The sequence below is a fragment of the Saccopteryx leptura genome, chromosome 13 (assembly GCF_036850995.1).
Source record: "Saccopteryx leptura isolate mSacLep1 chromosome 13, mSacLep1_pri_phased_curated, whole genome shotgun sequence".
In the NCBI taxonomy this organism is placed as follows: domain Eukaryota; kingdom Metazoa; phylum Chordata; class Mammalia; order Chiroptera; family Emballonuridae; genus Saccopteryx; species Saccopteryx leptura.
In genome coordinates, this window is record NC_089515.1 from 38,171,157 (window position 1) to 38,195,670 (window position 24,514).

General features: G+C 45.7%; 1 protein-coding gene across 3 annotated transcripts in view; it reads right to left on the minus strand.

The window, feature by feature from the left end:
• Positions 1 to 1,117: 1,117 nt before the first annotated feature.
• Positions 1,118 to 24,514, minus strand: part of CRTC3 (CREB regulated transcription coactivator 3) — a 112,963-nt gene continuing 89,566 nt past the window's right edge. For 2 of the 3 annotated variants that reach the window (XM_066354852.1, XM_066354850.1), the window contains 8 exons: positions 22,936 to 23,021; positions 21,118 to 21,167; positions 16,992 to 17,209; positions 12,709 to 13,007; positions 7,260 to 7,466; positions 7,091 to 7,171; positions 5,037 to 5,139; positions 1,118 to 4,601 (listed from right to left, as the gene is read on the minus strand). In XM_066354852.1, coding sequence (XP_066210949.1) covers positions 4,393 to 4,601; positions 5,037 to 5,139; positions 7,091 to 7,171; positions 7,260 to 7,466; positions 12,709 to 13,007; positions 16,992 to 17,209; positions 21,118 to 21,167; positions 22,936 to 23,021 — 1,253 coding nt within the window. In that variant the 3' untranslated portion in view covers positions 1,118 to 4,392. The remainder of the gene's footprint in view (positions 4,602 to 5,036; positions 5,140 to 7,090; positions 7,172 to 7,259; positions 7,467 to 12,708; positions 13,008 to 16,991; positions 17,210 to 21,117; positions 21,168 to 22,935; positions 23,022 to 24,514) is intronic. The other variant, XM_066354851.1, reaches the window with a different exon arrangement.

Consider the following 24,514-nt stretch of genomic DNA (forward strand, 5'->3'; position numbering starts at 1 on the left):
TAAGCGTATCATAGAGGCCACTGACCCAGTGGACCAGGCCTGGGAAGGAAAGGAAGCCAGGAGAGGACACATAGGCTGAGAGAAGGGACAGGGATAGAATTCTCACTGGGCTCAAAGAACAGGGTATGTGTGGACCAAAGTAGAAACAATGGCTTAGGAAGTTAGGGTCAGAGATGTGATTCCTGAGTAAGATTCCAGTAGTCACCTTTTTTTTTTTAATTTTTAAAAATTGACTTGAGAGAAAGGAAAGGAGAGAAAGAGAGAGAGAGAGAGAGAGAGAGAGAGAGAGGAGACATTAATTTGTTCCACTTATTTATCATTACTAGGGATCCAACCCGCAACCTTGGCATATCAGATGATGCTCTAACCAACTGACCTACCTGGCCAGGGCTCAGCAGAGTCACCTTCATGAGAAGCTCTGGGTGTAGCTGAGAATGTGGGTTTCTGGGCTGTTGGCTAGGTCAGGTCTGTGAACCCTGCTGGGACATGGAGAAGGGGGAGAAGGCTAGGGTAGAGAACAAAGCCAAAGTCCTTGGTGAGATGGGGGAGAGGGCTAAAGGCCAGTCCATGCCCCTGGAGCACTGGAGGAAGGACCACCCGCAGCCAGAACCTCCCCAGGGGAGGTTTTTAAAAATTATTTATTTATTTATTCATTTTAGAGAGGAGAGAAAGTGAGAGAGAAAGTGGGGAGGAGCAGGAAGCATCAACTCTCATATGTGTCTTGACCAACAAAGTGCAGGGTTTTGAACTGGCGACCTCAGCGTTCCAGGTTGAAGCTTTATCCACTGCGCCACCACAGGTCAGGCCAGGGGAAGGGTTTTAGATGAGGGCAGGAGCAGCGGTCTGGAAGGGGTGCTGGCAGAGGGAGGCTGAACACAGGCACTGCTGGGCACTTTCTGTCCTTGGTACTCACAGCTTCAAAAGAACCACACGCCCTAATTCTTTCTGAGCTTCTTCTCTCAGGAGTGGACACATGACAAGCAGGTCAGTGCAGGACCTGCCAAGCCAAGGACCAGAAATCCCTAACTGCAGGCTGAGCTGCCCAGGAGGCGGCGAGACAGAAAGGCTTTCCCCCAATTCATCTCATTTGAGGCTGAATAAAAACACCAAATACAGATACAACCTCATTGTGCTTTTAATTACGAAAGATGTAAAATGATGCATTATAAAACTTGGAAGCTACTTTATACAAATCCCAATTTTTAAATATTGTTTAACAAGGGACCTGGGAGTTAGGGCACTGGCGGGAAGTCTGGTTAGTTGCTGTGACGGTTCCATCACGAGCAATGGAAACATGCTCAGAACCATCTGTGCATAAATCAGAAGAACTGATGCAAGTCAGCACTGGAAATGTCTTCAAATATGCAAATGGACTGGAATACACAACAGTTCAGCTCAGGTAATATACAGTAGACTTAGGAAAAATGAAACAGGACAAAGGAGAATGTATGTTCATCTTGACATGATGAAGAAAATGTTCTCCTAATACCTTACATCCTAAAAACCACAACTGTACAGAAAGAAAAAATGGAAACACAGATAGGTTTTAGTTCTATGCTGTTTAACTGCTAGTAAAAGAGAGGAGTACAGCCATCCGTTTCTTGTAACAAAACTAAATATTGAAAAATATTTAGTATGCAGCCACTTCAGATGGTGAGAATCATACCTGGTTTGTTTTAAAGGCATCAGTGAGGGCAGACTTACCCGCCGAAGGTCAGAGCGACTACCTGTCTGTGGTTGTCCTTGACACCCTCTAAGCAAAGTGGGTTGTATAATGCCCAAAACCTTTTCACAGGAAAAGATCGGATGATGGACCTAAAGATAACTTTAATTCAGTGCTAAACCTTATTTCCATTATTATACTTCCCCAAACAAGCCACTTTTCCTAGGAGCCTCCAGGCCCAGGAGCACAGAGAAAGCCCCCAGGGCAGTACAAGTCATCATGTAGGCCTACGGGTCTCTGTCTATAAGGCAGGGCTGTCTCACAGGCAAAAAGAGCTGGGACCCTGACACTGATGACCCCCACGTGTAAGGCACTGTGCAAAGAGTGAATTATGCTGGAATCGCCACTTTTAATAAAAACCTCTTATAACATCAGCACCATCCCTGTCTGAAAGGCCAGACCAGAGGTCAGGGACACAGGAAAGACAGCAAGGAGCTGGCTGCTCTGAGCACACTGGGGTGCTGGGTACCATTAGAAGGGAAGGCCCTTTACTTGAACACAGTCACTCTCCAGCCCCACTCAGAAATCTTGAGTATAAAAGGATCTGAAAATTCAACTGAGAATAAAGCTGGAAAGGGGAGGCCATCTGCCGTGTCCTGAGCCAGCACTCATCAAGGAGGACTCTGGTTTGATTTCCTAATTCAACAGTGGGGACTGGGGGCTGATGAGAGGTGGGAAGACTTGGATTCCATAGCAATAGACGGAGTTGTACACCATCAGGGCTGTTTGAAAGGCTGGAAGATAGAAAGGGAATGGAACAAGGCCTGGAGAGGTTAACAGCCCAGAATCCTATAACAGATTCCTCTTGTGATAAGGCACAGAAGTGTTAGATTCAGACCCACACTGTGCAGCTGGGAGTAGCCTAGTTACCTTCAGGGAGGTACACTCCTGGTATCTCCTGGAAGGGCAGTGACTGTCTAGGGGAAGGTTCTGGCATTTCTCACCTCTCCTTCAGTGTCCCTGTCCTCCCCACCTTGTTTCCCATGCCCAAACACTGCCCAGACCCCTCCCCAGGGGTGCTCAGCAGGCCCCGTACCCTCAGGTTTCTGCCAGGGGCTGGCCTAGCCTAAGCCAGAGGGAGCAGGCAGTGATGGAAATCTGCTAATTCTATTTTATGCTAAGGTATTAATGACTAATGGTGGTTTCATAAATTAGGCCTTCATTTTACTACAGAATTTCTTCAACTTCAAAGAATAAATATTTTAAAGCAATTTAGAGCAAAACATGGATCTCAGAGGGGAGAACTTTTGAGGTGGGGCCCTAGCACCTGGGAGGCCTCAGCTTGCTCAGCCATTCTGGGCGCACTGAAGACAGCGGGCACCGACCTGCTGTGGAGCAATGCCCTCGAGGAGGACAGGTGCCTAGCATAATGGTGGATTTGGTCACCTAGTGTTAAAAGCATATTAAAGTGCATACTTAACCACGGGCACAAGAGTCAGAAAAGTGAAAGCTCTGAGAAGATTTGGCAAGGAATAGGAATAGCTAAAGATTAGACTGCCTTCCAGCAGACAGACTCATTCATTCATGCATTCATGCATTCATTCATTCATGCATTCAATACGCAGAAACACAGCACCTGTTCAGTGCCAGGCACTTGGTACTAGGGGTTCAAGATGAATAAGGCACAGTCCCTGCCCACCCCCAAGGAGCTCAGGGTCCAGTGGAGTTACATTAACTCTCCCATTCCACAGAAAAAGAGCTTTGCTCTGCTGTTGCTCAGCTGCTGCTAAGTCTGATTCAAACGTCCAGCTGCTCCCTCCAGGTGCTGTGTGCACATGGAGGCATGCGCATGTCTCAGGCTTGTCCAGAGCCTGTCTGAAAGACATTGTGTGTCCGCGAGATACCTTCAGGCCCCCTCTTTTCTTCCACAGCCACCGAGAAGCACTGTGCTTTCTTCAGGCTCATCCATTACTGGGGGACTTTTTCTTCAGTGACTGAATAAAACAGTCTTCCTTTCCCTCTTGTAAAAAGGAAAAGATGAACTGAAGCAGGAGAAAAGAGATTACAAATGGGAAGAAAACAAATTTCCATTCAGCTTACTTAACTCAAGTCTGTTCTTGGACTCATGGTGCAAATTGTTCTTCATATTAACATTAAGGCATCTGAGAGAGCTGTGGCTCTCCGCTCTGCCCTGAGCACCCGCCCCCAGCTGGCAGGCGCCCTGCCACATAGCTAGCTTAGCAGAAGCATCTGGGGCTGCAGTACCATTGCTCAGGGCCCACTCCTGAAGGCCCTGGCCGCTGACTGCCTCCCACACCCTCCAGGTCCGTTCTTCAGTGTTGACTGAGATCAGTGGTTCTGAGCACTAGACAGTGCCACGGGGGCCTCGATTCCATATTTTCTACTTTTATATGATACATTGACCAACTAGGTGGCCAATAAAAAGATGTGATGGTTATGGTAATGACCAACTCATTGGAAGCTCCAAATTAGCCTGCCTGCAGCAACATAACCTGCACCACAGGCCTGAGAGGCAGTGCATAGCTCTGGTCTAAAATAAGCCACAGTATGTGAGGATGGACCCCATCGGAAAGCTAGGAGCCATGGAATTGGTTCTTTCCACGTCAGAGCCCGAGATAACTACAGCCCAGGGGTGGAACTGGCTCCATTCTATTCTGTTCTATTTTAGCTATTTCAGATATAAATTCTCCTGTTCTGTTCCATTCTGTTCATAGTCGGTCAGCTCGAAAAGTCTCTTCAACAGAGGGGTCGAGTAGGCCCATGCTGGAGTCACTTAACATGTTGAGTCCATCCAGGCTCAGGGGTTCAATCTGGAGCTCTTCTTCCAAGGGAAATGGAGTGTCCATGTTCAGGCTGACCTCGGGCATGCCTGCCAGCGCAGTGCTGAGGTCCTTGAACAGGCTGGAACTCGAGTCTTCTGGAAGCAGCAGAAAGAGGGAACAACAGGGCAAATTAGGAGGCGTGAGGGCCCCAGGCTACAACACAACAGATGAGATCCCCAAAGTGCTATCCCTGTCATCTTCCCAACCAGGACAATGATCGCTGTCCCAACCACTTCCAGGCCTACAGTGCTGCTCTGGAATCTATGTTCTTTCCAGTCAGTTCCACACTCCCGATTTTTTCAGGCTTTCTCCATTTGAACTGTTATCAATCACTTAAAACTAATTTCAGAAAAAGCTTTCTGCCTCATAGTCTCTGGGCTGCACACCTACAACTGAAAAAGATAAAGCTGAGCTGGGAACTTTCACATTCTGCTTTATTCAACGTTGTTTAAACTCTCTTACAATGGAGTTTGTAAACATACTGCAAAATAAAAATAGCGAAAAGAAGCTGAGGAGTGGTCCATACTCACCCGTCAAGATGTTGTTCGGGAAATTCCCACAGTTGGAATACAGGTTTGGTCTCAAATGAAACGAGTCCTGTGATTCTTGCGGACCTTGCTGTACCAGGGGCATCTGGAAGCATCAAAGGTTATGTTGTCAGGAACGATCTCTGCTTCTGAAGAGTGAATAATGCAATGGGCTCCCAGGGCAAAACCTGAGTGCAAACTGTCTTCCAGTCCTTCTCTGCAGGATCCCAGAGTGCTTCGCTGTCGTGAGAACCCACTATGCAGAGATGGCTCCTCACCTGAGGTCTACACTGTGGGAGATGTTTCCCCATTCACATACTGCCTGACCTGCTAAGCTGTCCCAGGAGACACCAAGAGCTGTGGCTCCTGTGCCCCACTAGTCTCAAACTCCCTCCTCAGTCATACTGGGATTTGTGGGCAGTCATACTGCCCTCTGTGGGAACCCTGTCAACCCTCCCCAAGTGTGACCAAGGAACTGATGTAGCCAATAGGCTCTTGTCCTCTTTGGTTTCCAGAAAAACGAGAAAGTAGAACCTTTTTCTTGTGACACTCAGAGGGAGGAGCCTCAGGCAGCCCCTTTCTGTGAGAAAGCCTCTATGAAAACTGGTTAGAACTGAGGCCTATCTTAAGTGCCTTTTCAGAAATTAATTTTCCAATTTTTAAAAATTTCTCAAAGGTAAAAGTTTCACCCCAAAAAGTAAAAATTTCCACTGTGTTTCTGGGAGACACTGACTCACTGAGACTAAAATGGCTTCTCCAGACAACAGGAAGGCAGGACTATTGGTTCTTGGTTTGTTTTTTTTTTGTATTTTTCTGAAGCTGGAAACGGGGAGAGACAGTCAGACAGACTCCCGCATGCGCCCAACCAGGATCCACCCGGCACGCCCACCAGGGGGTGACACTCTGCCCACCAGGGGGCGATGCTCTGCCCCTCCGGGGCATTGCTCTGTCGAGACCAGAGCCACTCTAGCGCCTGGGGCAGAGGCCAAGGAGCCATCCCCAGCGCCCCGGCCATCTTTGCTCCAATGGAGCCTCGCTGCGGGAGGGGAAGAGAGAGACAGAGAGAAAGGAGAGGGGGAGGGGTGGAGAAGCAGATGGGCGCTTCTCCTGTGTGCCCTGGCCAGGAATCGAACCCGGGACTCCTGCACGCCAGGCCGACGCTCTACCACTGAGCCAACTGGCCAGGGCCAGGACTATTGGTTCTTACCACGAGGCTGTACCATAGCCTCCTCAGGAAGTAAGTCTTTATTTATCTTGCTATTATTAAGCTCTGGAAAGTGCTTTTTCTCTCCTTAATTAATGTTAGAGCCCAGTCCATACTTATTAAACATTCTAAAATCTAGGAATATTAAAAATGGTCAGTGTTATGGAAAAATTAAAAAGCAAAAGGAAAAGAGTGAAGGAAAATATTTAGGGAAGGACCCCTGCCCCCACAAGAACCAAGCTTTCCTAGGAGGCCACATACTGCTGGGTACAGCAACTAAGCCTGCAGGCTAAGCCCCTCCCTATGTCTCCTTACTAGAACAGTTTAGTGGACTGCTATGGCCCTTGCCATATGAATGATTCTACAAGTCTATGACTAGAGTCACCACAAATCTTCTATTACCCTGTGCCCTCGCTGGTAGCTCATTTGGCTAGAACGTTGTACTACTACGCCAACATTGTAGGTTCGAAACATACAGGAATCAACCAATGAATGCATAAGTAAGTGGAAAAACAAATTGATGATTCTCTCTCTTCCTCTCTCTCTTTCTCAAAAAAAAGACTCAACCAATGAATGCTTAAATAAGTGGAACAACAAATCAACGTTTCTCTCTCTTACTCTAAAATCAATTAAAAAAAGAAAATACAGAAAACAAAATAGTTCCTCTGCTGAGGCCTGACACTAAATGAGGTAGACAACGCCAGCATTTTAGGGCCAGGGGAGATTCCAGGTTCTCCTAGCCACCAAGAACATCTGCTATCAGATAAAGCAGAGCACCAAGTCTGCTTGGTGTGGGTCCAACACACTGAACAGACTCTGCTCGGAGAAGCAAGCCCCCGGGGCAATCACTCACCTGTTGAGTGAAGGCTGGGCCTGGCCTCATGGACTGCTGGTCAAAGCTCACATCTGGGAAGAAGTTGGTCAAAGATGAACCCTTCAGGGAACAAGAAGGGGATCATTTAGTTGGGAACTCAAGGCAAAATAAGAATTCCCTGCAGACCGGTGTTCCTGCTAGGACTCACCTGGGCTGTGAGGAGCTGGAAGTCTGAGTGCGGCAGTGACAGTGACGAAGCTGCCTGTGGCTGCTGAGCAGGGGGCTCCTGGGGGTGAGGTGGCTGCAGGAGAGGCTGGGGGAGCTCCTGGGCTGTGGGGTAAGGGGGCGGTGGGGTCACTTGTGCTTGAGCTTCTGTGGGCAGGAAGGAAAGTGGGCTTTGATCAGAGGACACCATCTGAAAAACAAAGTCACTAATTAGCTTACTGGCCTCTGAGTTTCTAGTAGAAAGTCCTTTAAGATCAGGAAATGTCACAGTAAAGAGAAACCTGAGAGCTGCTTCACCATGGCATTCTACTGTGCTCTAAGAAGCCATTTCTGCTTCTTTGAAATGTATCTCAAATCTCACTTCCCCACAAAGCATTTCCCATTCAATGACAATTTCTATTATCCTAAAACACACACACACACACACACACACACACACACACACACACACACACACACAGCTAATTTACCAGTTTCCCCTCAGTTTTCTCAACAAAAACCAAGTTTTGTGTTTTTTTTCAGCCATAATTTCTGGTTAAAGATGGAAGACTGAAAAAAGCATTTAGCTCTATAGTCTCCCAAAAGTCTAACTAAAATACTAAAACAGTAAACATTCAAAAACAACACTATAACAATAATAACAATAAAATGATAATAAATAACACAGGACAAAAATAGGAGAGAAGGAAATGGCAACAAAATTTGGAAACTAAAAAGCCCACGGACAAGAAATGACTGGCTTGGCCAGGAGGGGAAGGCCTAACGCTAAACTGGCAGTGGAGAAACCAAGACACAATCCGATTCACACCCAGAATCCGGACCTGAGGCAGTGGCGGGGGGGGGGGGGGGGGGGGGGGGGGGGAGAAGGGGAGTTTGCGGGGTGGGGGTGGGGGGAGGCAGAGCGGAAACCAGGGGGATCGCCTGACCAGGCGGTGGCGCAGTGGATAGAGTGTCGGACTGGGATGTGGAGGACCCAGGTTCGAGACCCCGAGGTCGCCAGCTTGAGTGCGGGCTCATCTGGTTTGAGCAAAGCTCACCAGCTTGGACCCAAGGTCGCTGGATCGAGCAAGGGGTTACTCGGTCTGCTGAAGGCCCATGGTCAAGGCACATATGAGAAAGCAATCAATGAACAACTAAGGTGTCACAATGAAAAAATAATGATTGTTGCTTCTCATCTCTCTCTGTTCCTGTCTGTCTGTCCCTGTCTATCCCTCTCTCTGAATCTCTCTGTCTCTGTAAAATAAATAAATAAATTCTTTAAAAAAAAAAAAAGGAAACTAGGGGGATCTTGTCAAAGTTTAGGTGAGAAGCATGGCTTCTGAGCCATGGCCTGTAGGAGACTGGAGGGTTCTATTCTGGAGAGAGGACAAGGGCCTCTGGAAAGGGCCCACCACACCCTGGCAGGTGAGACGCTCTATTGAAAATACAGTATATGAGAATCCTCACTATTCAACCTGAGCCCTCCACCTTTTTTTCTCAACTTGCTTCTCAGGGAAAGAAAACATTAAAGAAATAATTAAAGAAAATTTCCCAGAAATAAAGAATGAGAGTTTCCAGATTGAAGAAAGCTACCAAATATCCAATCTCATATCAAACCACATTACCCTGAAGTTTCAGAAAACTGGGGACAAGAAGATCCTATAAGCCCCCAGAGGGGGGAAAAAGGAGATTTCATTCAAAGTATAAAGAATCAGAAAGAAATTGAATTTCTCAATAGCAGCTCTAGAAACCAAAAGGTCAGTGGATTAATTTCAACATCTCAAGAGAAAATAATTTCAAATTTTGTTATATCCAGCTAATTATTAATGAAATGGTGGGCGAATAAAGACATATCTAAATCATGTCATGTACTCTTTCCTGGAAAGCTAATGGAGGATTTGTTTTTAGCTGTGTTGAGAGGAGAGCTATTCAATTCCCAGAGTCCAGAACTGAATTAGTAATGCACACATACAAAGCCAGACTAACAACATAAGGCATTTATTAACTCCTAATGGGGGGGGGGGTCCCTTTTGTTATCTCATAGTATACTATACAGTTAAACTCTGATTATAATATTATAACTATGAAAACATTAAACACTGAATACTGTTTTAATCAAAATCATAATACAACGCATTGTGAAGATTGAGGAGGAAAGTGGGTATGTCTTGGAATAGCTGAAAGAGAACAAAACACTAATCTTCTATGGTAGATGTCATGAGATAATACCTAACGTTAAAAATGTAAAACAGGCCCTGGCTGGTTGGCCCAGTGGTAGAGTGTTGGCCTGGCGTGCAGGAGTCCCGGGTTCGATTCCCGGCCAGGGCACACAGGAGAAGCGCCCATCTGCTTCTCCACCCCTCCCCCTCTCCTTCCTCTCTGTCTCTCTCTTCCCCTCCCGCAGCCAAGGCTCCATTGGAGCAAAGTTGGCCCGGGCGCTGAGGATGGCTCTGTGGCCTCTGCCTCAGGTGCTAGAATGGCTCTGGTTGCAACAGAGCAATGCCCCAGAGGGGCAGAGCATTGCCCCCTGGTGGGCATGCCGGGTGGATCCCAGTTGGGCGCATGCAGGAGTCTGTCCGACTGCCTCCCCGTTTCCAACTTCAGAAAAATACAAAAATAAATAAATAAAATAAAATAAAATAATAAATAAATAAATAAATAAAAATGTAAAACAGGCCCTGACCAATTGGCTCAGTGGTAGAGCATTGGCACAGCATGTTGAAGTCCCAGGTTTGATTCCTGGCCAGGGCACACAGGAGAAGCACCCATCTGCTTCTCCACCCTTCTCCCTCTCTCCTTTCTATCTCTTTCTTCCCCTCCTGCAGCCAAGGCTCCATTGGAGCAAAGTTGTCCGGGCGCTGAGGATGGCTCCATAGCCTCTGCCTCAGGCACTAGAATGGCTCCAGTTACAATGGAGCAATGCCAAAGCTGGGCAGAGCATCGCCCCCTAGTGGGCATGCTGGGTGGATTCTGGTTGGGTTTATGTGGGAGTCTGTCTGTCTGCCTCCCTTTCCGTTCCTCACTTCAGAAAAATTTGGAAAAAAAAAAAGTAAAACAGAATAAGCATGAAATAGCAGCGTATGCCAAAGAGATTAGCTAAGATGGTTGCAAGTAATTACCTCTAGGAATGAGAAACACGGCTGGAAGGGGAAACAATTTTAACTTCAGAACAAGTCCTTTAGAACTATTTGACTTTTTGGTTTGTTTGCTTTTTTCTTTTTTACAGCAAGAGAGAAAGAGAGGCAGGAAGGGAGAGAGATGAGAAGCATCAATTCATAGTTGCATCATTTTAGTTATTCATTGATTACTTCCCAGATGTGCCTTGACCAAGGGGCTAAAGCTGAGCCAGTGGCCCCTTGCTCAAGTCAGTGACGTTTGGCCTCAAGCCAGTGACCATGGGGTCATGTCTATGATCCCACGCTCAAGCCAGCAACCCTGTGCTCAAGCCAGCAACTCTGCACTCATGCCGGATGAACCTTAGGGTTTTGAACCTGGGACCTCAGCATCCCAGGTCAATGCTCTACCCAGGTCAATGCTCTATCCACTGTGCCACCACTAGTGAGGCTATTTGACTTTTTAAACTATGATCATAAACAACACTGATTAAAAAAAAATCTAGCCTGACCAGGCAGTGGCACAGTGGACAGAGCGTCAGATTGGGACCTGGAGGACCCAAGTTTGAAACCCCAAGGTCACTGGCTTGAGCAAGGGCTCATCTGGCTTGAGTGGGGGCTCACCAGCTTGAGCACAGGGTCACTGGCTTGAGTGTGAGATCATAGTCATGACCCATAGTTGCTGGCTTGAGCCCAAGGTCACTGGCTTGAAGCCCAGAGTAGCTGGCTTGAGCCTAAGGTAGCTAGCTTGAGCAAGGGGTCACTTGCTCTGTTGTAGCCCCCCAGTCAAGGCACATATGAGAAAGCAATCAATGAACAACTAAGGAGACTAAAAAGCTGCAATGAAGAATTGATGCTTCTCATCTCTCTCCCTTTCTGCCGCCTGTCTGTCCCTATCTGTCCCTCTCTCTGTCACAAAAAAAAAAAAAAAATCTAAATATAAAACACATTTTAAAAATGGAAACATCTGAAAGAGGATGCTTTCTTTAAAATGTGTCTCAGAAGCCCAAATAATAATTTTCATATCCTATTAAATAATTTTGAAAAATAAAATTAATAACATAACAAGGACCATTAAAGAAACAGTTACGAAATACCCTCTCACCCTCTCCCAAAAGAGATTACTCATCATCTAGATCCTGTAGCTAGTAATTGCTAAAGAATGACTAATAGCAGGATCGGCCAATCCTTCCATTGTGTCCTGTCCACTCCTCCTCGCGAAGTTATTACTCATTTATGGAGAAGTGGTTAGTAAATGATGCTATAATGTATCTAGGGAGTGACCAACAGGTTAAAAATATATTCATTGATGATTTTGGTAAGGAGAACCACCCTAAGAGCTCAGAATAAAAACAAAGTCAGCAAGTCAAAATATGTTTCAACCCCTGAATTTCTGCGACAGACTTGGGAGTTAAGCATTTTTCTAAACAGGCTTCTTTGGGTTCTTTTATAGTGATATCCATAAACAATAAAAGTACTGTTTCTCAAATCTGTAGTTGTAGTTAGGGAAGTGGGCTAATATCAAAGCTTTGGAAGATATTAAATATCTTTTTTGGTTTATCCTGGTGGTTTAAAGTACTTATAGAGCCCTGGCTGGTTGGCTCAGTGGTAGAGCGTCGGCCTGGCGTGCAGGAGTCCTGGGTTTGATTCCCGGCCAGGGCACACAGGAGAAGCGCCCATCTGCTTCTCCACCCCTCCCCCTCTCCTTCCTCTCTGTCTCTCTCTTCCCCTCCCTCAGCCAAGGCTCCATTGGAGCGAAGTTGGCCCAGGCACTGAGGATGGCTCTGTGGCCTCTGCCTCAGGCGCTAGAGTGGCTCTGGTCGCAACAGAGCGACGCCCCAAGATGGGCAGAGCATCGCCCCCTGGTGGGCGTGCCGGGTGGATCCCGGTCGGGCGCATGCAGGAGTCTGTCTGACTGCCTCCCCGTTTCTGGCTTCGGAAAAATACATACATACATACATAAATAAATAAATAAATAAATAAAGTACTTATAGAGCCAATTATTGATTTTCCATACCAACTGTAAAATCCCAGCCTGGTTTTCCTCATAAAGGGCAGACATATCTGGATTGCATCCTCTATATTTCACCCTCTTCCCTGACCCAAACTTTGAGTTTTAGTGACTGTAAACTGTACAATGTTTGCTTAGGAATAATCAACAAAGGTCTGCTCTTAGAAAATCACTAGTGCATTCTGAATTATTCATATTTCTCTCTCTCTGATTTCACACAGAAGTGATCACATGGACAACGCTTGGTGTAATGGACCCAATCCAAAATTATACAGAGAAGGCAAGCCATTCCTATATTGTTCAGTCTGTTCCATTGCAGTTATTTGTACCTGAGAGGCAGGATAGGGGTTCAGTGGGCTGGTTGAAGAGAGCTGTCTGCTGAAACCTTGATGTGCTTCAGGGCCAGGGGAAAGCGTGAGAGGGCTGACGGGAGGCTGTCTGCGCCGAGAGGGGCCGCTCAGGCTTGTGGTGGAAAGGGATGGGTTGCTAAGGGAAAAGAGACGAAGTGAAGGGTGAAGAGCAGAGGTGTTGGGCGCAGATGTCTGTGGGTGGCTGTTTAGGGAAGAGGAAAGAGCTGTCTTGCTGAGCGTAGCCTGGATGGAAGGGTTGCTCCTGGAACTCTGGAGACCTAGAAGACAACAAATGCACAAGTTACTTGTCACAATTTCAGACCAAGTTGTTTGTTTTCCGAATATTAGTGAAAACGTAACTTCCTATGATGTAATGATGATTCTGTATGTGAAGGAGTTCCTGGGAAACCTTCCTACTAAACATGTCTCAGACGTACCAATGGCAAGGGACAGGTGCCATCAAGAGAACAGTTTCCCCATGAGGATGGTGATTGTGTAAATGAAGACCGCTGGGCGAGCAGGACCAGGTGAACAGTGAGCAGCAGAGGTGAACGTGCAGTGTGCTTAGCTCCAACCCAGGGAAATGCCCCTGGGCTGTACAACAAATTCTGTGTAGAGCCCCCAAATGCCTGTCCCAGGCACACTGCCTGGATCCTCTGCTGCTCTGCAGGGCACCCTCTCACTGGGAGGTGTGGCTCCAGGAGCTGCCCCAGCATAGCCTTTACAGGTCCTGAGCACACCAGAGATCCCTGGGAAAAGACATTTTCCATGTCCCCTGCCCTACAGTTACTTTCTCTTTCTTTTTCTGGCTCCCGAGAAATTGTTCATTACAATCTATTCCAATTCAGAGAAAAGGACATCTTTGCTGGTGCTTAGTTTTATTTTGGAGGGAGGCTAGTGAGTTTTACCACCAGCAAGAGAGTCTGGGAAAGGGATTCCCATGACAGAGGTAGCTAGGGCACAAGCTTGAGGAGTATGGGACCCTGCCTTGTGCCCTGCTGGGTCCTCGGCACTGACACAAGTCCTGTCACAGAACGGCTCTGCTCTGTGAACAGATGCTGCTGACGCTGCAATGTACCTTAACAAGCGATGCCTATGTTTCAGAGATCAGCCCATCACTCTTGGACCAGTAGATGGGGTGAGCAGAACTGTGTAGTGTTTCATGTTGATAAAAAAATTAAAGGTTAGATAAAAATTATGGAAGTGAAGAAATAAAGTAGTTTTTTTTTTTTTTGTTTGTTTGTTTTTTGAAATAAAGTAGTTTTTGCCCTGGCTGTTTGGCTCAGTGGTAGACAGTTGGCCAGGCATGAGGAAGTCCAGGGTTTGATTACCAGTCAGTGTACACAGAAGAAGTGCCCATCTGCTTCTCCATCCCTCCACCCTCTCTTCTCTTCCCACAGCCATGGCTAGAATGGTTTGAGCAAAGTTGGCCCCAGGTGCTGAGGATGGCTCCATGGCCTTACCTCAGGCACTAAAATAGGAGCAGTGGCCCCAGATGGGCAGAGCATTGCCCCGTCAGGGCATATGTGGGAATCTGTCTGTCTGCTTCCCTGCCTCTCCCTTAATTAAAAATAAATAAATAAATAAGTAAAGTAGTTTTAGCTGGTAAATAACTTCAAAAATCTTTTATTTATTTATTTATTTTAGTGAGAGAAGAAGGGTGAGAAGACAGAAAGAGGGAGAGGGAGGGACAGGAATATCAATCTGTTCCTGCATGGGCCCTGACTGGGGATCAAACCAGCAACATCTGTGCTTAAGGACAATGCTCTAACCAACCAAGCTACCTGGCCAGAGCAGCTGGCAAATAATTTTTAAAAGGTAAGAAAGATGTCTCTGATAAAACCTTAGGTAGTATACCATAACTCAACTCTCCATGTAAAGTTCAAAGATAAGATTGGCTCAAATAAAAATTAGAATTAGCCCAACCAGTGGTGGTACAATGGATAAAGCATTGACCCTGGCCTGACCAGGCGGTGGTGCAGTGGACAGAGCGTCGGACTGGGATGCAGAGGACCCAGGTTCGAGACCCCGAGGTCGCCAGCTTGAGCGTGGGCTCATCTGGTTTGAGCAAAGCTCACCAGCTTGGACCCAAGCTCACTGGCTGAGCAAGGGGTTACTCAGTCTGCTGTAGCCCCACGGTCAAGGCACATATGAGAAAGCAATCAGTGAACAACTAAGGTGTCGCAATGAAAAACTGATGATTGATGCTTCTCATCTCTCTCCGTTCCTGTCTGTCTGTCCCTGTCTATCCCTTTCTCTGACTCTCTGTCTCTGTAAAATAAAATTAAAAAAATAATAAAATCTCATTAAAAAAAAAAAAAAAAAAAAAAAGCATTGACCCTGAATGCTGAGGTCGCCGGCTCAAAACCCTGAGGTTGCTGGCTCTGAGGACAATCTCGTCGGTGTAGGGTTGCTGGCTTGTGCGGAGGATTGTCCACATGATCACAGCTTGAGCCCAAAGGTTGTTGGCATGAAAAGCCCAAGGTCACTGGTATGAGCAAGGGGACACTGGCACAGCCCTGGTCAAGGCACATGCAAGAAGCAATCAATGTACAACTAAAGTGAAACCAATTAAGAGTTGATGCTTCTCACTTCTCTCACTCTCTCAAAAATAAAATTAGAATTAGAGCTAAAGATATTAACTTCGATTTAAAAATGTTTTCCATTGGTTTGAGAGAGAGGGGAAGGGAAAAAGAGAGAAGCATCAACTCATTGTTCTACTTAGTTGTTCCATTTAGTTGTGCACTCACCCCATGACCTCAGTGTGCCAGGATGACACTCTATCCACTGAGTCACCCAGCCAGGGCCAGAACTTCAATTTAAAAAACAAATTTTTCCCATTGATTTGAGAGAGGAGATGGGACACAAAGAGAGGAGCATAAACTTGTTGTTTCACTTAGTTGTTCCATTTACTGTACACTAATTGATTGCTTCTTGTATGTGCCCTGACCAAGGGTTGAACCTGTGACCTCTGGTGCTCTGGGTCAATGCTTTATCCACTGACCCACCTGGCCAGAGCCCAGAACTTCATTTTTTCAAAGAAAAAAAAACCCCACTCATTCACAGATATTTTTAAAAAATATGTGCAGTTTTGTGTACCATGCTTTAAATTCCATGCATAGAAACTAGAAAAGCTTGATGTTTTGGGCAAAATAATGTTGTTTGAGGAAAATGACAGCCAGGAATTAAACTCGGGATCTGCAGCAAAGTGTTGGAGGCTATATTGGAGAATGCCAGCTTCCCCAAGACCCAAGGGAGCTAAGTGCTGGTGCGACATTACTTACGTGACCTTGGATGTTTGTTCAGAGAACTGACCATAGTCACATAAGTAAAGCAGCAGGAAATAAAAAAGACCAAAAGAACCAGAAATAAAGGTGCTGGCTGAAATCAATTCTTCCAACCTAAAGTTATGTAGCACCCTGGCAGCATCACTGCTCATCAACAGAGAGCCCTCCGGGTAACCACTCTAAAGGGGACCACGCTCTCTTGGGTGGTGAGTTCTGATTTACATAGACAAGTCGTGTTGAACCCAGAGTGGAGACCAGCAAGCACTTTCCCTGCAGACAGACCATCTCTGCGGACCCTTCCAAAGGTCCACACCACAATTCTCGTGGCCGCGACTGCCAGGGACACACTGCACTGCTGGGGGCACGGGGAGTAGGAACAACTGCCCTACCCACCGACAAGAACATGTGTCAGGGTTCAAGTAAATGCCACATCTTTTAGCACTTCTGAACATCTGAGCCAATACTTTTGAGCTATAGTAGATTTCTATTTAATATACATATCTATTAAGTATAAATATTGTCATCATATCTACTGTAAGTTTTCAAAAATTCCAAATTTTCTCCTTTGAAATCCAGTGGAAAATTGGAGGGATCTAGAGAGACAGCTGTAATGATTAAATATCATCACATGTTGATAAAAGCCACTGACATTTTTTGGCCACAGTATAGAAGGGACACTTATTTCCTGACTCTCAAATCTTATTCTCCAAGTTCACAGGACACATGGGCTGATGCAGACGATAAAGGAGGTTTAGCAGAGCTGCCCCAGAGCTCATCACATCCAGCAGAAACTGGGCCACCAGAGCAAAATGACAGCAGGGTCAAGCGCAACAAGGACAGGTACGTTATTATTTCTAACCTAGATGTAGTCACTCTTACTCCATGATCCACTAAAAGGCCACCTGGCTAGGGAGCACCTATGACTAAGCCACCAGTCGACACGGGCAAGGTCCTTACAGAGCAGTGGATACTTACCAGAAGAGCTTCTTATACCCAGGTGAGTCATAGCAGCAGGAAGGTTGCCCACACTATTCCCCATACTCATGCTGCCAAAGAGGTGGTCACCGGTGTCCAGGTTGGCTGGCAGGGGCCCTGAGTAGTGGAGGTTGGTTAGATCTGGCAGTGAACCTCCGGTGTTCAGGGTCCCCAGAAAGGGTGAGAGGCCTATGTTTTGATTGTTGTGTGGAAAAGCACTGAAAAAGGAAAAACAAGTATTACTTTTCTAAAATCGTTAAGGCTTTGGGAAACAGGACATGTCTGATACCGTTCCTTGTCAAATACAAGCAAGGGGTATCAAATATCCAAGTCTTCATGTAAGCTCTGCCTCTTCCTAAGAACACTTCCTTAGCTTAACCTCTCTGAAGTGCCACCTTCTCACCTGTGCAGTTGAACGGAGGATGCCATCTATGCCACTTTATAGGAATATTTTCCAAGACCAGATGAGATAACTGATGCAAAAGTACTTTAAAAATTATAAAGCACAGTATAAAATGTGACATGCTGCTGTGTAGGTTCTGTTTGCTGGATTTCTAAATTATCTTTTCTACAAAAAAAAAAAGGCATCTCTGTATCAACCAGATACTTTCTAAGATACACTTTTTCAATTACAGTATGGAAGATGGCTTAAGGGAGCAGAGAGACAGCACGCAGAATCAGTTAGGAGCCATGGCTGTGGTCCAGGAAGGGGCGGAAGGGAATGAATTCAATTGAGGACATTTCACGCCAACCACTGATATCAGGGCCTCAGAAGACTCACACAGCAGGGAGATAGAGCCAAAAAGAAAATAACTTGCAACATAATACAATTCAGGAGCACAATGACAAAGCCTGGAAGTATATGGTGTGGAGAAAACAACCAGCAGCCTGGAGGGGCTTTCTGGAGGCCATCTGAGTTGTTTGAAGGCTATAGAATTCAGATGATTTACACAGAAAAATCATTTCAGGCAGAGTCCACAGCATGGGCAAAGCAGAAAGGTGTGAAACCACATAGTGTGCCCTAGGAACTTAGGGACCACAGAAAGGTCAAGTTTAAGAGGGGGAGGTGGTGATGCGAGATGGTCTTGGACAAGAAGGCAGAGAGTGTATGAGGCTTGAACTGACATGCTGATGGCAAATAGCCAGTTTAAGGCTGAAAGCAGGGAAAGATGTACTCAGTCATTCTTAGGACAGACAGTGTGGCTAGCAGACTCGAGGGAGTGGAGGCCAGGGTGCAAGAGGCAGAGCCTGGAGGCAGAAGGGTATGTTATGGCCCTGCTGAACAGTCAAACAAGACATCAAACAATACATCATGGGAACCTGGCGATGGTGAAATGGGATGCAAACGAGATATATGAAGGAAGTGCTCAAAAATGATTACTGATTTTCTGGCTTGGGGACTGATGAAGCCACTCCCTAAGACAGGGACATTGAGGTTTAAGAGCAAACTGGGGATAAAGATGGATGGTATGGTAACTTAATGAATCCTGCTTTAGATACCACATTTCTGAAGTTTAGGAAGACTTGTCATAGGATGTCTCTTGAGGACAGTTTGATGGGAACAGTGGGGGCAGAGCCATGCCAGGGGTGGACAATCAGACAGATGAGAGACTAAACACTCTTGATAACCGCTAGGCATGCTGGTCTTCTGTCTAGGGGTGTTTGGGCAGACCTTGTGACTTCTGAAGAGGTCAACCCATCTTTGCTCAGGGGGCCATTGCTTATACTGTATATGGGTTTATATTTAGCTAGCCAAAAAGAACATTTGCACTGCAGGTCCTCAATAGGCAATGCCCTGAACTCAGTGCCCTGAAATTTCATAGAAAATTTTATTGGAGGAAATATTTAACAATTGTCTGAAGTGCATTGAGTTGAATGCTCTAGAATGGATGGTTGTACTCAGCTAGATCATGCAAGGGTCCCATTTCCTTCCTCCCTCCCTCCCTCCCTCCCTCCCCTCCCTCCCTCCGTCCTTCTTTCATTCCTTCCCTCTCTCCTTCCCTCCCTCCTTCCCTCCTTGCTTCCCTCCCTCCCTCTTTCTTTCTTTCTCTCTCTCTCTCTCTCTCTCTCTCTCTCTCTTTCTTTCTTTCTTTCTAATTGAGAGGAGGGGAGATAGAGAGACTCCCACATGCACCCCTACCAGAATACACCAGACACTGATACTCAAATTAACAGAGCTATTATTCTAAGTGCTTGGGGCTGACATTCAAACCAATCAAGCCACTGGCTGCTAGAGGGGAAGAAAGAGAGAAGGGGGAGCGGGAGGGGAAGAGAAGCAGATGGTCACTTCTCATGTGTGCCCTGACTGGAGATTTAACCCAGAATGTCTGTATGCCAGGCCAACACTCTATCCACTGAGCCAACCAGCCAGGGCCCCCATTTTCAAACTATATTATTTTTCCTCTGGAAAGAATTGCTGTTGCTGAGCTGTTTGGGTCCCAAACCCTGGGGCAGCCTCATGCAACCCTCTTGGCGCTCTCTCTGGACACTGCCCATCAAGTCCCATGGGGCTGGTGTTCTCTGTGAAGACCCACGCAGAGACTTCCAGCCAGTCTCAGTGTCCGTCCCCGCACAACCGCCTGTCTTTGTCATTTAACTGATCTCACTGGTTGGTTCCCTCTTTGCATCTGTTAACATGTGGGCTTCATTACCTCTTCATCTCCTCATTTTCCCCTAGTTCTAATTTCCTCATGAACTTATTTATTGATCTTTATGTACTATGCATAGTTTTGTAAGCTGTCTCAAATCTTTTAGGGAGTAAAATTCTATACCACTAAATATATTAATTCATTAATGGTGCCATAGAAACTCTATTTCTATGGCAAGTTTTCCTATTTATTCATATTCCATTCATGTTTTCAATTATGGTAAAATATAAACCACATAAAATCTATCCCTTATAAGCGTACAGTTTTGTGGCATTAAGTACCTTCAGAGAAACTCAACTGACATCTCTGTACCCGAGGTGTCGGGTGCCCACAGCAAGAGGCTGGTGGGCACCTCTGTCGGCATGCTTCTGCTTTGGGTGTGTGTTTACCAAGAGTCAGTTGTGTTATTTTCAAACACATTTATGGCAGTTTTATTTGTTGTTGCAGTTATGTAATATAATTACTTTAAATAAATCAAATATGAGTACCAAAAGAAAGCTGTTGTTTTTATGAAAATTCAATTGACTTTTTAAAAATTGATTTTGAGAGAGAGAGATGAAGGAAGAGAGACAGAGAAACGTTGCCTTGTTGTTCCACTCATTCATGCCGTTCTTGTATGTGCCCTGATGAGGGATTGAACCTACAAGCTCGGCATGAAGGGATGACACTCTAATCAACTGAGCTATATGGCCAGGGCTGACTTTCTTTTTTATTTATTTTATTTTTTTATTTTTATTTTTTATTTTTTGTATCTTTCTGAAGTTGGAAATGGGGAGGCAATCAGACTCCCACATGCGCCCGACCGGGATCCACCCGGCACACCCACCAGGGGGCGATGCTCTGCCCATCTTGGGGCATCACTCTGTTGCAACCAGAGCCACTCTAGTGCCTGAGGCAGAGGCCATAGAGCCATCCCCAGCGCCCGGGCCAACTTTGCTCCAATGGAGCCTTGGCTGCAGAAGGGGAAGAGACAGAGAGGAAGGAGAGAGGGAGGGGTAGAGAAGCAGATGGACGCCTCTCCAGTGTGCCCTGGCCGGGAATTGAACCCGGGACTCCTGCACACCAGGCTGATGCTCTACCACTGAGCCAACCAGCCAGGGCCTCTTTTTTATTTTAAGACTATTCATTTTAGAGAGGAGAGACAGAGATAGAGATAGAGATAGAGAGATAGATAGGTAGATAGATGATAGATAGATAGATAGATGATAGATAGATAGATAGATAGAAGTGAGGAAGGAGCAGGAAGCATCAAGGCATATGTGCCCTGACCAGACAAGCCGAGGGTTTCAAACTGGCCATCTCAGTGTTCCAGGTCAACACTTTATCCATTGCACCACCACAGGTCAGGCCAGGGCCAACTTTCAATTTAGACATAACACATGAAGTTTCAGATAGTCTGTGACAAAGCAGTAAGACTTTCCTTTTAGGAAAACCTTCAGGATAGCCTCTGAGTAATGAACAAAAAGAACGTTACTTACTTGCCTCCTCCAACATCACAGGATCGAGGGCGCCCTGACAGGGACTGGATCTGGGGAGAGATAGAAAGCCGGGTTTATTCACTGTAAAACCAAATGCATGTTTTAAAAGTATCTTTGTAGTATACTGGGGCTCCAGTCAGTGCAAGGGAGAGCCAATAAGTAGTATATTCACACAGCAGCCCTTTAAGTTTTGACTAGACTATTCCAGACATAAAGGAGGCATAACATTAATAAATTTTCTTAGTTTGATGCTTTATTAGTTTATCTTCTAGATGAATATTATTTCCTTCAAAAAGGCCAATGTTTTACATACAGAGCTTTTAAATAAACATTTATTTTCCAACTGGCCTGAAAGGAAAAGAAGAATACAAAAAATAAAAGAGGGTGAAGATAAAAGAAATTAGTATCAGAAAAAATAAATATGTCAATTAGAAAATAAACTCAGGGTGGGGGAGGGGGAAGCAGGGATTTTTTTGTTTGTTTGCTTACTGCAGAATCCCTGGACCTAGAGTGCCTGCATACAATAAATATACTGTATATTGAAAACCATGAATGAACCCATTGACTCAAGTCTTCTCCCTGAAATGGTTTACGGAGGACTACAAATCCTTCAACATGAAGGAGGATGAGTCCCTCTTCCCAGAGGAAGGCCCTGTACTCAGGGAAGGGGTGCTGCTGCCTCTTTGGAGAAGATGTAACTATCTTCTGATAACACCTCCAAAACGACTTGTGTCTCCACAGCCAGAAAGACTAAGTGTGGCTGCTTATCCTATGTTTAAGGTTGTGAATTTTAAATCATAGGCCTTTTCCCCCTCGAATGATGAAACAGCAGATACATCTTGCTTTTACAAAAGACTTTCAACCCCACTCTAATGCTAAAGAGGACCTTCGTGGCCATGGCTGGGGGGGAGCTGAGTACAGAGGCAAGACCAGCCATTGCATCATTAAAGGCTGGGATGATAAACTGTTTTCTTTCTTTCTAAGATTTTTTATTTTTTAATTGGGGGGGGGGAGAGAGATAAAGAGGGTAGGGAAGGAGTGGGAAGCATCAACTTATAGTAGTTGCTTCTCGTATGTGCATTGACCAGGCAAGCCTGGGGCTTCAAACCTGCAACCTCAGTGTTCCAGGTTGACACTTTGCACCACCACAGGTCAGGCAAACTATTTTCTGTCAAAGGCAACACAACTTCCCTATGGGAAGAAGGACTCAGCCAGTACCATGGGACCTCCCCATTCCATAGTGAGAGCATGGCGGGGGTCTGCTAGCACAAGTGTAGATGCAAATACTCAAAGGCTCATAGAAATCATAAAACAGATGACTTGTTTACTGACTCCCTATGGACCCAGGTCAAATGCCCTTGATTTATCAAAGAGCTATCTGGTGAACCAGCAATTCTGGATAGAAACTGGCGACTGGTAGACAGTGTTGGCCACAAAACAGAAAAGTCTTCCTATGACTTGTAACTATGTTTCAATAACAAAGAGCTATTTGGTGAACCAGCAATTCTGGATAGAAACTGGTGACTGGTAGACAGTATTGGTCACAAAACAGAAAAGTCTTCTTATGACTTGTGACCAGGTTTCAAAAATAATGAATGATATAAATGAGACATGGGGGACTAATAGGTTTTTCTGAGTAAATTAATTCACATGCCAATTAGGAAGCCAAAAGATCACTGTATTAACTCATCAACAATATGTGATAATTTGTATTTTAACCATCATTCCCTAGTGTATTTCGCCTCTGCAGGATTCTATAATGACCTCTGCTGTGCAAATATTCAGTGACAACAGACATGGTCAGTACTGTTCACCTACCTCCTTGGTTTCCCATAGCTGTTTCGGCAGTGGCTTGGGAACATTCAACAGATTCTCTTCTTTCAATGGGCCAGGGAAAGACAGCACTAAAGGGGGCAGAGAGAAAGCACATTCACTGCATTAGATGGCAGCCATCCCACCTTTGGCCAAATTATCATTGTAAAAAAATAAGATTTATTTCACAAATATTTATTGTAGTTCTCAAGGAAAGATCAGAAGATAAGGGTCAGCCTCAGGAATTAAGGGATCTGATGCCAGGAAGGCATTCAACAGAGACCCTGCTGACTACTCAGAACTACACACAGTTAGGTTTTGGTGACCACGAAGCTCCGAGCTGACTGTCATGACTGTCTGTTTTAGCCCACACAGGACACCCAAGGTAACAGACTCCAGAAAGAAGTCACTTAAACAGGGACCAAATTTTCAGGGTAAATTCTGAGATAAAGTTTTGAAAAACTGTAAGTTTACATTGTCATATATATATATATTTTTTTTTAAAATTTTATTTATTTATTTTTTACAGAGATAGAGAGTGAGTCAGAGAGAGGGATAGACAGGGACAGACAGACAGGAATGGAGAGAGATGAGAAGCATCAATCATTAGTTTTTCATTGCACGTTGCAACACCTTAGTTGTTCATTGATTGCTTTCTCATATGTGCCTTGACCGCGGGCCTTCAGCAGACCGAGTAACCCCTTGCTGGAGCCAGCGACCTTGGGTTCAAGCTGGTGGGCCTTTCCTCAAACCAGATGAGCCTGCACTCAAGCTGGCGACCTCGGGGCCTCGAACCCAGGTCCTCTGCATCCCAGTTCGACGCTCTATCCACTGCGCCACTGCCTGGTCAGGCAACATTGTCTTATATTTAACACAACTTAGGATGTAATCACATTGGTGGGCTCTAGGAATAAGTTAAGGATGACGGAGGTATAATAACAGCCCAATGCAATGTCTGTATGAGGAACCTCCTCACACCACGACAGCTGTCATTCCTACTCAAATGTTCCAGGCTTTATCAACGTTCCAAGTCTTTCTCTCTCCTTTTTTTTAACTCAGTGAGAGGAGGGGAGGCAGAGACAGACTCCCACATATACCCCAACCAGGATCCACTCGGAAAGCCAAGTAGGGGGCGATGCTCTGCCCATTTGAATGTTGCTCTGCAACCAAGCTCTTCTTAGCGCCTGAGGCAGAGACCATGGAGCCATCCTCAGTGCCTAGGGCCAAATCACTCCAATCAAGCCATGGCTGCAGGAGGGGGGAGGGAGAGAGAGAGAGAGAGAGAGAGAGAGAGAGAGAAGCAAGAGGGGGATGGGTGGAGAAGCAGATGGGCGCCTCTCCTGTGTGCCCTGACTGAACCTGGGAAAGCCACATGCTAGGCTGACACTCTACCACTGAGCCAATTGGCCCGGACCCCAGGTCTCTCTATTAATTGTGATATTTAAACCACTCTCTCCTGAAGAACTTATTTTGCCAACATCCTTGTGTGGTTTTCTTTTCTTCAAATGCTACCTAGTCTGACTCTTAACCCTTTGAGTAGTGAGTTATTTTTAATGCTTACTGATCCCAGGAGTGAATTTTTTTT